The sequence below is a fragment of the Acartia tonsa genome, chromosome 3 (assembly GCF_053477335.1).
Source record: "Acartia tonsa isolate MP-2025a chromosome 3, ASM5347733v1, whole genome shotgun sequence".
Taxonomy (NCBI): Eukaryota; Metazoa; Arthropoda; class Copepoda; order Calanoida; family Acartiidae; genus Acartia; species Acartia tonsa.
This window is the reverse complement of record NC_137262.1, coordinates 48,434,919-48,452,959: the sequence shown is the minus strand read 5'-3', so window position 1 is coordinate 48,452,959 and position 18,041 is coordinate 48,434,919. Positions and strand designations below refer to the sequence as shown.

General features: G+C 31.6%; 1 protein-coding gene across 2 annotated transcripts; it reads right to left on the bottom strand.

Annotated features, from left to right (window-relative positions):
• Nucleotides 1–1,191: 1,191 nt before the first annotated feature.
• Nucleotides 1,192–15,309, bottom strand: LOC145314467 (uncharacterized). Of its 2 annotated transcripts, XM_080154374.1 has the most exons (15): nt 15,185–15,309; nt 13,446–13,565; nt 11,905–12,017; nt 8,940–9,057; nt 8,168–8,260; nt 7,735–7,820; nt 7,322–7,385; nt 6,936–7,003; nt 6,266–6,345; nt 5,480–5,582; nt 5,015–5,181; nt 4,597–4,840; nt 4,120–4,199; nt 3,477–3,622; nt 1,192–2,700 (listed from the first exon to the last, which is right to left on the bottom strand). In XM_080154374.1, exons 2-15 carry the CDS (start codon nt 13,557–13,559, stop codon nt 2,590–2,592), a joined length of 1,587 nt encoding a protein of 528 aa, XP_080010500.1. In that variant the 5' UTR covers nt 13,560–13,565; nt 15,185–15,309; the 3' UTR covers nt 1,192–2,589. The 2 variants fall into 2 exon arrangements, 1 of the variants encoding a protein (XP_080010500.1); XR_013877772.1 differs by lacking the exon at nt 4,120–4,199.
• Between the last annotated feature and the right edge of the window lie 2,732 nt (nt 15,310–18,041).

The following is an 18,041-nucleotide window of genomic DNA, read 5'->3' as shown; positions in this document are numbered from 1 at the left end:
GTTACACAGCATAAACACAACTCACTTCAAGGGATTTGGAATTTGAAAGAAAAAAATTGTTCAAATATGACAATACATTTAACTTTCAAAATCATTGGAATAAGAACTTAATAGTTGCCAAATTTATTAACAACCTTTATTAAAGGTCTTTTCGACTATCTGTCTTTACAAAATTCAAAACTAACCCAAAATAGTTTTCTATATTATCCCCATAATAAGTCAGCTTTAAATAGTTTAATTTCTAAGGATGGAGCTTTGCTTGGAGAAATTCGCTCAAATTTTGTCTTTTGCATATGATACTAAATGGACAAAAAATATCGTCGTCTAGAAATTTGGATAGACAGATGCCTAATAGACTATTTAAGATATAAAATCTATTAGAATTCACTAATATAAAAAATAAAGCACTCTTGGAAATGCATAGCCAACAAGCCAAATGAATCTAAAATAATATTTTAGAACCAGATAAAAAGTTTGTCTTTACTAGGAAGTGGTGCTCCCCAAAATCACAAAAAAACAGCTGAAATTAAAAAATACTTTTTCGAATTCATTCAGTTGTCGGTAACAGCTGACTCTATACAATTGCAATTTCAAATAAAGAAAAATTTCATTGTTATTGGAAAATAAGAATCCATTTGCCCCCTGAGAAACACAAGCTTCAATTATGATTACACTGCTTTTAAAAATAAATTATGATCATGTAATAAAAATAATAAAAAGCCTCTTTGCTTCCTCTCTGTTTCAACTTTTAATAAAAAGGATGTTCAAAATGATTTATCATTTTTGCCATTTCAAATAAATTTCAGGATTTCAAACTTAAAGCAACAATTACGTCCTATTTTTAATTTTGGATAAGCTAAATTAGAAATCTAGAAGATAAAAGCCTGTAAGAAAAGGTTTTTTGAAATTTAATGTTCAAAGATAAAATTATATCCTCATTTAAGATCGTAAATAAGATCATGAGGACCGCATTGTTTCTCTTTTACAAGTTGATTTACATAATGCGAGATAATGCAAAAATAAAACAAAATCGGATCAATGTTCAAGTAAATTTAATGTAGTTACTTCGCCCCTAGCCTATATGGAAATCAGAAAATAGCCTAAAACAACCTCATGTAATTTATAGAGCTTTCCTGAAAATAAAAAGTTTTACAAAATTAATTAAGAAAAAAAAACCTACCAAGAAAAATATATTGATGAAAAACTTTTATTGCTTCTTAGATAACAACAATACATTTTATAGGAGAGAAGGAAAAAAACAATTATAATGCAAAATTGCATAAGAGAAAAAGGTTAAATTAAATAATATATAAAAATTTACAATACAACATAGATTCCTGTAAACATTTGTACTTTTTATTTGGTTATAGTACATTCTTTAATGAGGTTATTTAAATTTTACATGTTTTAAAATGGCAGTAGCTGTGTTTAGTGTCCTAGGAAAATGGGGATAGATGTCACCGCTTTTGGCCTACCTATTCTATTTAGGGAAATGAGAAAGGGATGCGGAAAAGAAATCCCCAATAAAATAGATGGGATATAGGGTATTTCCTGACGTCAATAGAATAGTTAGGCCAAAAGCAGTAACATCTATCCCCAGTTTTGTAGGGCACTATAAACAGCTACAAAATGGCAGGATATAGTTACAGATAGAATATGCATTCTGATAGATACAAGAATTAAAGCAATTAAAGATTTAATACATTAATGAGGGCCGAGGCCATAATGATTTCTTTTGTTAGGGATTTCTTAATGTTAATTTAGGGTAAGGTTTGGTTTAGTTAAGCCTATGATTATGGACGACTAAGGAAGGTGTGTGTAAATATTTTTTAAATAAATTTTTTTCAGATTGCTTGAAACCTATCAAGGGAGAGAATACAAATAACAAAAAGATATTTGAACAAAAACTGAAAACCATTAAAATTAATAATAAAAAATTTAATCAAAAAAAACTTTAGTTTAACAAATATATCACAAAATTTAAGGACTAGTATTTTTAATGGCATGAAAATAAAACATAAAAATTACAAACTTAAAAGGATGATTTAAAATTAAAACACTTAAAATGAATATTATGGCAGTTATTAAGGGTAACAATGAAAACTTAAAATAAAATAATAAGAATTATAAAGGTAAGGTTGCGTGATTTTTTGAGAATTTAAAACACATAGAAATATATTTGCTTAGCTATTTTGAGTAGTTCTAAAGAGGTATTTTAGATTTAGTGGAAAATACAGAATATGACGCCATACTTTCTAATATGAAATATTAAACAATACTTTTCTATGTTGAAGTTTGTACACATTGTTTTATGTAAAAGTATTTCCAAAAAGATTGTCATAAAAGCATTACTAGATGAAGGTTTCATGTTAGATGTTCAGAATTCTAGAAAGCTATATCGACGTAAATATCAGTTATATATATCATTATCATTAATTAAATAAAATGAAACATAGATATTTAATGCTTCCAGGGGAGAGGTAAATGGGAGTTTACCCCCCTCAAAATTTTAAGTTTACCCCTTTGAAACCCCTCATTTCAACACTAAAAAAGCTTGGACGTCCCTGCTTCCAGGTTGCAGCCACGGGTTTAATTATACCCTTGATTGAATTGTCCTACGTAGGAGAACTCCGTGGCAATACTTGGAACATTATAGGTTGTGTCTTCACTCATCTCTCTGTTGTAACCTCGAACATTGGGCTGAAAACAAATATAATTTTTAGGGGGGAAAATGAGGCAAATGTTATATTTTGAACTAACACACACACAAACAAACGGACAGACAAACTTTTGGGGATTATCAATATGGAAGCCCCAAATCCAAAGAAATGAGGGAAAGCATTAAAAAGGCATTTTGAATTGGTGGAAGAAGTGAACACTAAATGCCTTTTTTTCAAAAAGGCTTAACAATAGTTTCTCTATAAGCGATAAGGGGAGTTGATATATAATAGGTAGGATGACTCTATTTGTATATGTTCACTATTGTCTCATAAAAGGTTAAACCGATGGGGTTTTTTATTTCAAATACATCCTGGACATGATTTACGCTATTCAAGAGAGTGTTAAGGAATACCCTATTTTAAAAAAAAATTTATCAGGAAAAAGAGAGCAAAATGCAATTCAAAATTGTGTTTAGTTTTAGATTTAGTTTATGTGGATGAAAATAGCTTTATGGCCTTGCAGTATCTGACGTTTAAATTTAAACAATTATTGCTAATTATCGCATCGTATTATAGTCAACTTTTTGCGGATATTAAAATTTAAAGTTATAAGATTAAAGCCAGTTTTGTTATCCGCGAGAGCCCGAAGGCCAAGGAGCAAAACTGGTATAAATCTTATGATTTTTATTTTGACATTCCTGGATAATTGTCTGTAATACGATGCTAAACATGATTTTTCAGTATGGCTGCGAACCGGTTCTTATCCAGCGGATATTAATCGGTTTCGAAACCATAATGGGAAAAAATATTGTATACCTGTCGTGTGAGTACTCTCTGGTGTGCGACACTATCCCGAGTATTTCTTAACTTCTTAATATTTTCTTGGTTGCCCTCCTCTGGGAAAGAGGCCAGGGTCTGCGGCAGCGGCTGGACATCCCGGCTGTCCCCTAGAACCCTCTGTCCTAAATTAAATAAATAAATTGGACTTTTTGCAAAGAAATTATGTTCCTTTAAAAACATTTTCTTGCTCTTTGTTTCATTTTGTAAAAAATCTTTTATATTTTCATGTGAAAGGCAAAATATTTCAAGATTGAATGTTTATATTAGTCGATATTTAAGCCATTTTTGGGATATTAGGTGTAAGAGCATGAAGTTGTTGGTTTCTGTAGACTCAGGGATCTAAAGGGATAAGACAATGCAAAAAATCAATCTACCATATCCAATGATAAAATTACCCCTTCTGTAGATAAAAATTAGTGGTTGAAATGTTTGGACACTAAACTTAATAAACCAATAAATTACACTTCAATTAAAGTCACTAAAGTTGTTAAGCCAACGAATAAGAAAACGTTGGGGACTAGTGTAATAAACAGCCCAATGTCTCCTCCCCCTCCTTGCTGCAAAGCTGTTTTTGACAAGAAAAATTATGCTGGAATGGTGACACAAATGTTACTGTTACCTGTGACACTGTCACGCATATTGACAAACCTATTGTCAGGTAAATCTGAACTTTCACCAGACCCAAAGTTTGAACCATACCTAACATTTAATTAACATCAAAAGTTGTTAAACGGCAACTAATGGCATTGCTCCTACTAAAGAATAAAACCCTATTTATGACAATAATAATGACTTCTTAAACTGCCTTGAAAAAATACAAACAATTTCATTATCTGTGCTAGACCCCCCGCCAAAAGGCTACCCTTTCAAGCCATGTTTCACCTATTAAAAAATTAAAAAGAAAGCAATCATATGAAGCTATCTTTAAAGAGACAATGCCTTCGGTATGGCCATTGAAAAGCATAAATTGGACTAGCATTTCACCTTTATTTTTGATTTGTTTGTTAGTATAATATCATTTTATATGAAAGATATTATTTAATCGGTATTAAAATGTATTAGAAATAAAAAAAAATTTTAAACAAAAACTAATTACCTTAAACTACCAGACGTGCCTGTCTTTCTGGAGGGTACAACTTCATTCAAATCAATGCCACTGGCTTTCCTTTGCAACAATGTGTTGCGCGGCAAACTCGCTTGGCGGGAAAATTGTTGCGCCATTTGTAGTTGTTGCTGCTCTTGTTGTTGTACTATTGTGCTGTATTGTACTTGGTTCTCTGGTTCAGGTTGTTCAGGTCTGGATGTTCCAGGTAGAGTTTGAGCTGTTGCTGGGCCTCTCACTATTTTTTAGGTGTAAAAGATGAAAATTGTTTTATAATTACGAAATACAAAATCAAAACAAATAAGCATGTAATCAAATTGAGAAAATTGATTTTTAGACCTAGTAACTTTGTCATAATTTTATGTCAAAAAATCTTTATGGAATATGTATATCTATCTAATATCTTGCAAACCTGACGTTTGTGCTCGTTCCGTGGCAGGTAGACTTTGTGTTACACTCCTTTCTCTGACAGATTCAGGTACAGTGCCATAGTTCAAGACTTTGGAATCCTGTGCAGTCCCATACGCCAGAACTGTAGAATTTGTTTTGTAGGTAGCAAAAGTGTCCAGTGTGTTTGACCTTAATAAAATAATTATTTGAAATGAAGATGAATATTCTAAACGGGAAAACCTTAATGAATCTTAATAGATGCTATTCAAATATTGCCATTTTATCTACAATATTTCCATTGCCCCTTACCTCTAGGGAGGGGTAGAGAAATTAGGAAAAATAGCCTAATACAACGCAAAAATACTTTCAAAGCTTTACTGAAAAGTGCAACTAATTAGGATAAGTTTTTCCTGAGATCTTCAGCTTCAAAAAACCTATGCACAATACAGTACATACTACAACCCAAACTTTTGAATAATTTTCATACCTTTGTAGATGTCCTATGGAGGATGCGGCCGTGCTAGGTCTAGTCGTGCGTCCACTATTCTGTAGCTGAGCTTCAGACGAGCTTGCTGTGCTTGGACGTGCCTAGTAGACAAGAACAAACATTTTTTAAATCAAATTCCCATGGGTTGCTGTTCGAAATTTGAAGTTCAATATCAAATGACGTTTTTCCCTGCTGTAATTTTGAAGAGAAATGCATATACACATATTCAGATAGGTTTATGTATGTCTCAGCCAAGTAATAGAGTTTTAAAAGTTACACTTTTCTATAACCAGGGTCCCTCTAAACATCCGTCCTTGCTTGATAGATAGTTCTTGTATCGTTAATTAGATATAATTTGTGTATGTTTATTGTTTATTTGTTCTACAGTCTGTTTCAGAGCTTCGCCTTATTGGATGTTGTAATCCTTATTAAATATATTCAGCAAAAAAATAATTTGAGAATAGAGAAAATATTCACAGAGCATCATCTTAATATCTCACAATTCTTGATTTAACTTTATGATAAACTAGCGATTTCGCCCTTAGCATCTAGATTCTAGGGGCTCTATGTTCGAAGGGATTTAAAAGGGCTGAAAATTACATGAAACCCAGACCCTTAAAAAATAAAATAGCCCAAAACCATCATGTAACCTATAAAAAGCTTCTATGTAAAGGTGGACCATATCGATTCAGCGGTTAGCGAGATTCTTTGCTACAGACAAAAAAGCTTACTACTTAATATGAAAGGATAAAACCTAGTTTATTAATAATGTTTGTCTCCTTCCCTGATTGATGTCAGTGAATGTGAATGACCGCTGGAAGTCAGAAAGGTGGCGAGGTAGGCTGTTCTGTCGATGGAAAGATCTTCTGAATAAATAACTATTGTCATTTGAAAGGTTTTGAAAAAGGCTGTTGATGAACTCTTTGGTTAACTTTAGCTCTATATTTTTTTTAATCTCTTGTAGAAATGTTCATTTAGCAAAGAATTGAGTCTCAGTGTACAGTTAAAAATTTGGGTATAGTCCCTTTCGCGGCAACGCACCTTTAGGGGCGATACTTCGTATTTTTCACAGTAGGTGCTCTCCTATTTCTAGCCTCTGCGGGGGGTTCTAACCGTGCGGGGCCAATTGCCTAACCCTGTTGGGAAATCACCTAACCCAGTATAACCTAACCTAACCTAAAATAACCTATAAAAAGCCATTTTAAAAATACGACGAATTGCCCCTTAAGGGGCGTTGCCACGAAAGGGACTATTCCCAAAAATTTAGTTAATGAGTGAATTTATAGCCAACTACAAAATGTAATTTACAAAAGCTTCAAATATTATCCAAAGTAGATATGTTAAAAGAAAACTGACAGTATATACACAGACAGATATAAAGACATTTCATTAGTCACAGTAACGTTCGTATCTTTGCTTATATATAGATTATATCTTAGATTTGACAAGGTCCTACCTTGAGTCACTATAACGTCCAGGTAGTTTGTAGCTAGGTTCATTCAGAAAATCTCGGCTTCCCGACACCTGGGAAATATAAAGTTAAAGGATATAAAAATGAAAAGTTGTAAAATTAAAACCAGTTTTGTTAGCCCAGAGAGGCCGAAGACTCAGGATAACAAAATAATATTAATTTTAGGATTTTTATTTTAATGTTAATGGAAAATTGTCTGTAATACAATTTTATACATGATTTTTCAGTATGGCTGAGAACCGGTTTTAATCCTTCGGATATTACTTAGTTTTGAAGCCATACTGGAAAAACATATCCAGACTTTCAACTTTTGTTGGCTTCGATTTTACCTTTTCAGTTTTAAAATAATTATAAAATCATATTTTACTTACTTTGTAAATATCTTTCAATTCTTTTTCTTTCCTTCTTTTTAGTTTTTCATCTCTTTCTTCATCGCTAAAAAAAAGTTAATTTCAAATTTACTAATTAAAATGAATTGCTGGTAAAGCAACATTTTCCCTTAAAGCACTCGTCGAGCAATGAACTCCACTGAATTTGTTTATTTATTGCTTTAGGTCAGGTAAAGTTCGGTAATATAGGCTTCTGGATAGACCTGCATGATTAGAGCACTGAAGATATAGAAAAAAAAAACTCCTTCAACCCCTATCTAAAATTCATTATAAAATCTGGGTGGGGTTCAGTGCTTGATTGTCCAATGAGGGAAATCACCGTGTTTTCTTAGGCACAATAATGAGTTAGCCCAAGGATGTATAAACCTTCCCTATCCATCAGAAAAAGAAATTACCTTTCTTGAAGCAAAGTTTTTCTATCCAAGTAGACAACAACCCAACAGTATGCATTCAAAGGACAAAGAAACCCCATGGCAATGATCTGAAACAACAAAAAAATAAAATTACGTAATTTATTATTGAAATTATAAAATATGTGGTATAAGGTATAACCAACGAGCAAAGTAAATCAAAAATAATCTAAAATAGAGGGAGAGTTCGTCAATTCTACTATGTGTTGCCTCCCGAATATAGCTGAAAAACACGTATAGGTTTCCGGATTTTTCCGAATTAATTTTGTTATTAGTATAAGATTATGAAATATGAACAATATTTTGAAAGAGCACAAAAGGCCTAATAAATATTGATCCATTCCATACAAATAAGTAAGTCTAAAAGTAAGATAACTTTCAACACGAAGCCCCCCCCCCCCTTTGAAAATATATTTACCTTTCCAAAAAGAAAGCCCAATTTGTATCTGAATGTTTGTTGAAACTCAGGGCTAGCATAACCCATGCCGGGAGGAAGATCCATAAAATCATTCTAAACAATTGATTTTATAAAATTATTTATGAATATGTATGTAATTCTTTCTCTACATTGTTGTATCTAAATGGATTTATTATTACTTGGATCTAACACCATGTAAAGCTACTCTTATGATGATATTATGAGGTATGGTCTTATAGAAATATGATAGGAGAACTTAAAAATTTATATAAAAGTTGTCTATAATTGTTTAATTCTATGATTAATTTAAAAATGAACAAAAGAGAAACTCTAGAGAATACATCTCATGATAATCTAATATTAATATGCAGAAGGAAAGGATTATTTAGGTTAGCTGAGTATTAAATACTTTTATTGAAGCAACCAATAGGATTTGAATTTTCTTTTATATCTTAAGGAAAACAGTGCAGTGGTAAGATTTTAAGTAAAAGCATGATTCCTTTCTAAATGTAAAAGGTTTTTTAATAAAACAGGGATTACAACATCCATAAAAGCGAAGCTCTGAAACGTTGGAACAAACGAACTTAAACACTTGTAGAGTGTCAGAACTAAAAAGCAGAATATAAAAATCTAAACAAAATTGCAAGTAAATAATGTTTAAGGACATACTTACATTTTTAGTACTTGATTATAGAGATGCTTCGCTTATAACATTGTACCTTGTTGTAATAGGAAGCAGTATTCAATATTTATTTTAATATTAATTCTTAACCTGTGTGCTTGAGTTGGTGATAACAAAAATATTGATGAGAAACTTGACAAAGAGAACACAACAAATAACAAAAGTGATGACGTGACCAAATAACCAGGGAACTAGACGTTCTGTACTCCTGAAATAATATGATAACTAATTAATGTGGTAGAATTTGTGCCTTAAATTTCAGAAAAGCACACACAGGCCCAACCATTTTTCTGAGACAAATCAATCTTACTACTCTAATTTATGGACTATCGGTTATGCCCCTAGAGAACTTTTGCGGTATTTTGTTTTTCTTATCATTAAAAAGCTAAAGGTTAAATAATTTTTGTAGGGGGGAGGAATTTTTTAGGTACCCTAATCAAAAATAGATGAAATAAGCCTACCAGGATCTTTATCCAGAGCCATCTGATAGATAAAATGCACAGACAAACATCCCACATGTTTCTATATATTTTTTATTCTTTGCAGAATTTTTAAATACATATTTGTAAGCTCGAACGACTCTACTCTTCTCCCCTTTAACTTTAAGTGATAAAAACTTCAATCTAACTTCTGAGTTTCAGAAAATTTAAGCTTTCAAGTCAAAGAATGAATTCATTAATCAAATGCTTTGTATAAGTCTAGAGAACATTAATTATCTAGCAACTTGCAATGAAAACAATCATTAATGGTAAACAATGAGTTATTAATCAAACAAAATTTGTTTGCTTAAATAACATTCTATTGCAACAAAAAGGTGATGTTAGCAAATAATTTCTTGAATAAAATCATAAAACGTTTTTTCATTTAATTTTCATTTTTTTCACTGTTGTGTTTTTATTTGACATTAAAAATAAAAATCATAAAAATCTTCCAAATCAAAGAGAAAAAATCTTTGAATTCTTGGTTAATTTAAGTTCAAAGATTTTTTTATTGTAAAAAGTTAATTTTTTAAAAATATTTTAGAAAAAAATCTTCTAACAAAAAAAGATTATCATAATCCAAGATGGCGTCAATACATGTAAAATAATATTTTCAAAACAAAAAATTAAAACTTGAATATCTTTTTTCTCAGATTGAATTTCAAAAATTGGTCTGACAGTTTTTCCAAAGTCAGTATGATCTATCGAATGAAAAAGGTTTGAAACTGATAGAACATTTCTTTATACTAAAACATATTTTTTCTCCTGTTTTTCCCACACTTTCAAAAAATGAAATTCAATGAAAATTAAATGGTTCTCACGTTAAAAAAATTTTCTCACGGGTCCAAAAAATGAAATTAAATAAAAAACATATGTACCATTTAAATGAAAATTAAATGGTTCCCACATTCTAAAAATTTTCCCACGCTTGACATTCTTGAAAAAACCTAATTAATTGAATATTTAAACAAACTGAATATCGCGTTTTTTGCAATGGAATGACACTTTTAACTTTAAGTAGCGCTGCAACAATAATATTACAATATTGTTTTAGGACAGTAAACCGCAATAAAGAAATTGTTTAGAAAATCCTGTTATATATTCAATAAATTGTTACTTTTTAATATCTTGTGTTAAAGTGTGTTGTTTGAATTAAAAAATCTACATATAAAATAAAAAAAATAATTAAACTATATAAATATACAGTAAATTTAAAACCAATCGTCAATTACTTATTATACACACCCCTGCTTATAGATATTTCGGAGGTAAATACCTTATTCATAGAGTACTAGCGGCTACGCCCCTAACATCTAGGGGCTCAATATTTGAAGGGGTATGGAAAGGGCAAAAAATTATAAAATAAAATAGCTTAAAACCATCTCAGGGCCTATAAGAAGCTTCACTGTAAATCAGAACCATATCGGTTTGGCGGTTAGCGAGATCCTTTGCTACGAATAAAAAAGCTTACTACTTTATATTATAGGATATACGACACTGAAAATGAATTATTGATAAATTTCAAAGGTTGAAAAAATGAATTGAGTTCTAAAAGAAAATACCAATATAATCAATAGATAATACACTATTGATTTTTTTTCTTAAGGTCAACAAATTATTTATATTCTTTTAAAATACACTGCATCGATTTAAAACCAACAAAAGTTAAAGCTTAAAGTAACCTTCAAGGAATATCAACCTTTTTTGATCGTATAAAGAAAAGTATTTAACGTATTATAAACGATAATGTATGAAACAATTACACTGTAATATGTATTGCAATATATTGTATCAAATACAGTAAAAAAGGTGATTATTTCATACTATTTTTCATACATTTTCGAACCTAGTAAAAGTGGCTGACTCAGATTATGACGTCAAAAAAGAATTAACCAATAAAAAGCCACTATAAATTTTACCATTGGTCAATTACAGTGTATACTGGCCTCTCATTGGGTCATTTTTTGACGTCATAATCTGAGTCAGCCACTTTTACATTTTCACATAAAATACGACAAAATTACACATAATTTATATTTTCTTAATATTACACATACATGAATATTCTCCCAAACTATTCTGTCCAAATAATGATCACATGGCAATAATTCTACAATCTTCGTCCCCAAAGTGGAGAGTTTGTTGAAAATGATCAAAAAAAATATTTGTAATATCCATTCCAGCATGATTAATAGTACGAAATTAATTTCATAACTATTCTGAGTTATTTTCTATGACAATTTATGGGTATAGTCCTTTCCACGACATCCCTCCATAAGGAGCGATTCTTCGTATTTTTCACAGTAGCTTTTCTCCTATTTCTAGCCCCTGCGGGGGGCTCTAACCCTGCGGGGCCAATTACCTAACCCTGTGGGGCAATCACGTAACACAATATAACCTAACCTAACCTAAAATAACCTATAAAAAGCCATTTTAAAAATACGACTAATCGCTCCTTATGGAGGGATGTCGTGGAAAGGACTATACCCCAATTTATTATTCTACATCTGAAACCATGATTCCAAACAAATTGTACGACTGTAATTACAGAAAAGCTTTGTAAGTAAAAAAGAAACCTTGATTTTGCCCCTAGTAAGAGTAGTAAATCTGCAAACAAGAGCAAAATGATGAAAACCATTTCCAATATTATTACTGTACTCCACGTTACTGGCAGAAACCATTCTGTTACCTAAACAAAATTTAATATGATAAGATATTTTTCTTTATACTCTATTGTAATCTATTACTGTCTTGTATAATTTATGTGTATGTCTATTATATCGATTGATGTAGTCAATAAGAAAAATTTCAGGAATAGTTAATTGTTGCATTATAGACAGCTTTCCGCGTAAATTAAAACGAAAAATTATAAGATTAAAACCAGTTTTTTAAGACCCGAGGGGCGGAACGCTAACAAAACAGGTTTTGTTTTATGTTTTTTTTTTATTTTAACATTCGTGGAGAATCGTCTGTTTTACTATGCTGTACATGTTTTTTTCTGTTGGGGGAATGGTGGTGCCCTCCGCCCCCCCCCCCAAAAAAAAATAGTTTTAGATCTTTCCAGGACCCAAAAGAAGCTACACAATAAAGCAGAAACATATCGGTTCAGCGGTTAGCGAGATCCTTCGGAACAGACACACACAAATTCATAGAGATCCTGTTACTTTATTATAAGGATGAAATGTTAGTGAGATATTATAAAACAAGGATGACAACATCCATAAGTAGCGAAGCATAAACAATTAAATAAGAATTTAGATATTAGTTGACAAAAGCATGCATATTAGGAAAAAATCACGAAACCTTTTCAACATTTGTTAATTTCTTAATATTTATTTATATTTCAGTACTATGACTTACAGACTGACGTTCAAAGTAAATTACATACTGGATGATCAGAACAACGGGAAATTTAATTTTGATATTTTTTAACTACAAAAATTTAAAAAAAAAACGGACCATAAACACCAAAGATATGAAGAAAAATGTGAAAAATATAAAAATAGCCAAAAACCTGCAAAAAGGCAGTCTGACCGCCATTGATGTGTTCTTGAAACGAAAGGAAATTTAATTTTGATATCTATAACTGAAAAACTTTGGAAATTGGGCCATAAACACCAAAGGTATGGAGAAAAATGTGAAAAATAAAAAATAGCCTAAAACCTGCTTAAAGGCAGTCTGACCGTCATAGTTGTTTTCTTGAAACAACAGGAAATTTAATTTTGATTCTATAACTGAAAAAATTTTGGAAATCGGACCATAAACACCAAAGATATGGAGAAAAATGTGAAAAATACAAAAATAGCCTAAAACCTGCTAAAAAGCGGTCCTATCGACATTGATGTTTTATAGTTAATTGTGCTCCTTGATAATGGGAATGTTGTCAAAAACTTTCAGCCTTTTATCTTTTATAGGAGCCGAGAAAATCACGTTTCCCCCAAACTAAGACGGACAGACGGACAGACGGACATACGGACAGACGGACAGACGGACAGACGGACAGACGGACAGACGGACATTTCAAATTATAGAGTAGCTTCGCTACTAAAAATATAATTAACCTCATAGAAATGTTAGTTTTAGCTTTTGAAGATCACAAAGATGTAATGAAACTTACCAAAAGTAATCTTATTAGTTCAGTTATTTCAATGAGAGTGGCCATACTTGCTATCAGTTTTAATCTATTAGTTATTTCTATTGGACAACATAAATACATCTCACACTTCACCATTATCACCTAAAAATACATTAACACTTAAATTTAAAATAAACAAAACAAGGATGACAACATCCGTAAAAGCGAAGCTTAACAATCCCAAACGACAAACAAACTTTTTGTAGAGATACATCGCTTATAACATTTATATTGAAACAAATAATTCAAAGAACAAAACAATGATGACAACATCCGTAAAAGCGAAGCTTAACCCTTTACAGTCGGGCCCCTTGCCGCACCTTAATCAGTCGGGGGGGGGGGCGTTCAACGCCCCCCCTTATTATCTCAGTTCCTATTAGAGCTAGAGGGCTAAATTTTTTTGTGCAAGTCCCCTGTTTGATAATGAATTTCCGACCTTTTATAAGTCTAAGTCAATTTTCGCTTCCTTCACCCTTTTATTTAACAACCTTTGTTTTTAGGTCCTTTTTTACTTAAAAATTTGAAACGGCTGTAATTTTCTTATTTTTGAAGCTAGAAGAAAATTTTTTTTCCAGAAAATGTTTATCTTTATGTAAATTTTACATTAGAAATATCAAAATATAAATTTCAGCGGCCGCAGCTGTACTTGGCAGCTGCCAGCCGCCGCAGTCGGCGGTCGGCGGGAAAACGGCGGCGGATCTTCATGAAATTTTAATACGTTATGTAGACATGTAAGAAAAGCTTAAGTTTAAAATTTGAAGTCTCTAAGTCAAAAATTGCGGCCACAGGAGCCTTTTAAAGCTTTCTGGAGACCTGGAGGATCAGGACCTGCAGGATCATACCTGGAACCTGAAAGTGACTTGAACACCTGTATTTCATATAAGGATGTACTACTAGAGGATTTTTTAGTATTTTTGTATGATAAAATGCTTTGTTTTAGTCAAAAAAATATTTTTGCTCTTTACCTGGATGACCCTGCCAGGTTTGCTGGCATCCTGTGCCCGCCAGAATGGAGATATTCAAAAAATTCCAACTCTCAGTTATGTGTCATACCCATACTTAAAAAGTCAAGCAGTTTGGTCTCTTCATCTTTCACACACAGAAAATACCGGAGGGGGGGGCGTTCAACGCCCCCCCCCCCCCCGACCGTTAAGGGTTAACAAATCCGACAGACAATCGAATTATTGTAGATATGGTTCGCTTATAGCATTATGACCAATCTTCCTAGAAATATCTATTCCAAAAATCAGACTAAAGAATAATTTGTCAATGAGAAAAATGATTACAGTTATTATTTTTTAATGGAACTGCGGACTTTCTAGAAATTATAGTGTTACATGAATCAGCATGCCAAGTTTCAATTTGTTAAGACAGACGTACAGACGGTACAGCCTAATCATAGAAAAGCTTCACTCATAAAATCATAATAATTAAAGTAGTGTTGGCGTTTTCCCAAAAAGTTCTTTTTTGAGCACAGAAAATCTAAACCCATTCTCCCCACCCCCCCCACCGTTATTTTACAACAAAATTCAAAAATAAAGGGGGAAGTTTTCCGTTTAATTTGGGTACGGAGGTGTTAAGGATTTAGAATAGAGTTGAACATAAATAAAACATTATCAATAAATGTTAATCCTTTTTCTTTAATTTATTCACAGAAAATTTCAAATTTAATCAAACCGCAAAATAAGGAAAATTATAAAGTATAAAAGAAATTGTATTACCTTGTTAATTTGTAACCCACTGCACCAAAATTATCAGATTATTAACCCTATTACTCATGCATTATTTTCAAAATCTAACTGTATGACTAATAAAATAATATTGCCGAAATTGCTTTTTATTTACTAAAGTCTTTCCTACGGAATAGTTTGAATTATTACAGATACAAGACTTTTGTAGAATGATTAAAATGGATTTGAAGGGCTTAAATATCTACCTATTCCCCATATATTACAACATATTTTTTATACATGATTCTAACGTCCTATCGCTTTCAAACTTTTTTTATGAAAATACGTGTAACAAAACAGTATAATCTTTTTATTCGCTATATTGTATAATGGTGATAATTTGATTTTAAAATTAAAGATTCTCATGACGATTAAGCATGATTGTATGAATTAAGTTTACAAATTTGAGAATGAAAAAGAAAATGTAGAGATTATTGAAGTTCTTCTTTTTTATCCATACATAAAAATTTACCATATAATAACGTGAATATTTGAATCAACGGCTTTCCTTGACTCTACGAATGTAACTCTATTGTGGGGATGGTTGTGAATTAGAAAGCTGCTCGGTTACCTGGGTGACATAGTATATATACTACATATAGATACACCTTCGTAAGGGCTTTCCTTAGTCAATTTTATTGCAATATAACAGCATAATAGCTGATTACCATAGATGAAAAGTTAACTGTTATATGCATTTTAGAGTATTAACAAACCCGGGAATGGTCTATGCCATGTCTGTCTAAATAACCAAGCATTCCCTAGGGGGAAATAATAGAAAAGACTGTACTTTTATGTTTTATAATTCTTTATTTTATCTTGGGATGGGTCTATAATGGTTAACTTAATTTACAATCCTTCTTTCCTCAAAAAAAATTGCACGTATCATACAAAGCTACTATATAATTCACTTTGTCCACGCTATGTAGGAATGTGATTTTCTCGATTACTATTAAAGAAAACAGCTGAAATTTTCAGTGATGATTCCTACTATATATGCGCATCTAGTATTTATATTGTATTGTCCTTCTGTCTGTCGTGTCGGTTTTGCTTCAAAAGGCATAAACCTTTATTACTAAAATTTTGTGTTTTTTCTTTGTTATTATTACAACTGAAGATCTGCTCTACAACTCTATTTGTCCATTTCAAGATTTTTTGTGCTACGCTACTTATAGATGTTGTAAATATCGTCCTTGTTTTTATGGATAAAAGACTTGCCGATTACGTATTTTTTAAGTCAAAATTAGAACTTTTAATTAATCTTTAAAAATATTAAATGGACTGTCCATTCAAGCTACCTGGGGAATATATTATTTTTAATGAAACTCTTTTTCCTTTTTATTTATTATTGAAATCCAAGTATTCTGAGGCTTATTAATGGTTTCCGGTTATGCGTCATACAGGGAAAGCAGAGAACCTGGAAGGAGGGGAATATTTATTTCCAGTATGGCTTCAAAACCGATGAACATTCGCTGGATTAAAACCGGTTATAAGCCAAACTGAAATTATGTATAGCATCGTTGTCCCTGCGTATTACAAACAATTTTACACGGATATGAAAATAAAAATTATGAAAATAATACCAGTTTTATTAGACCGGGCCTATGGGGCTCACAAAACTGGTTTTTATCATTAAATTTTTCATTTTTAATATCCGCGGAAAGCTGTCTATAATACAATGCGATAAATAACTATTATTCACCTGGTGTAAACAAGGAGATGATTTCCTCTCTAAATATTTCTATAATATGTAAAAAAAATTGCCATTTTCCAAAAAAAGAATGAAGACTTTTAAAACCCAAAAATTACTTATTTAAAAAGTTTGGCAAAAAAAACTATTTACTTTTATTAACTTTTATACCTATGAATGACACATCATAAAGTGAAGGCAAACGATTCAACGAAATGAGTGTAAAGTAAAATAGGGGGGAGATTCCCTTTGATATACGTTACTAGCGGCTATGCCCCCTTGAGGCCTCTAGGGACACTTGATGGAAAAGGGGAGTCGACCCTCATCTTAATATTACAGTTCAAAAAGAAAGAAGACCTATGGAAAGCCTTAACCCTATATATCCAGCGGTTAGCAATTTTCTTCGGTAAACTCCACACAGACTATCAGATTCACAGAAAGACAAAACATCCTGTTACTTTTATATTAGAATAATCAAGAGAGGGATGAACTGCAGGATTAAGGGATAAGACAACGGATGATAAATTAACGCTACTTTCAATCTAAAACATTGGGCAGAAAAATATATGCACTGCTAGCCTAAGATTTGATAAGATTACCCAAAGTTGAGCTATCGAATGAGAGAACGAGTGTATATAATTTAGGACAAAAGTATAATTTTTAGTCAAAGGGGTAGTTTCACGAAATGCATTTGAACTTAATTTGGTGAACCGCATATTTTTTTTGCTAGTTAATGGGTTAAACTATATTTATATGGCATATATTTGAAAGAATTTCAATTTTCTACCACGTAGTTTTGAAAATATCAAGACTTGAAAATCGTCTTTTTGTGATATATGCAATTTAAAAAGACGATTTTCAAGTCTTGATATTTTCAAAACTGCGTTGTAGAAAATTGAAATTCTTTCAATTATATGCCATATAAATGTAGTTTATCCAATTAACCAGGAAAAAATATGCGGTTCACTAAATTAAGTTCAAATGCATTTCGTTAAACTACCCCTTTACCCTCCCTCCCTTGGCCGGATGATCACATATTAAGACATAAATTTTTATTATTTAAAGGAAACCATTTATTTTAAGTGTTCAAGACTTTAAGAATAAGAAACCGAACTAGAATCTATATGTTATGTCCGTTTAAACGTCAAGTAACCATAA

Bases quoted from the DNA above. Each gene is read 5' to 3' on its own strand.
- LOC145314467 (XM_080154374.1), bottom strand. From the start codon at position 13,559: ATGGTGAAGTGTGAGATGTATTTATGTTGTCCAATAGAAATAACTAAT. The intron at 9,058-11,904 runs GTTTCTTTTTTA...ATATTATTTCAG, and splicing joins TTACTAGGGGCAAAATCAAG to GAGTACAGAACGTCTAGTTC. The intron at 5,583-6,265 runs AGGGAAGGAGAC...TTCTTGTCTACT, and splicing joins CACATTCACTGACATCAATC to AGGCACGTCCAAGCACAGCA.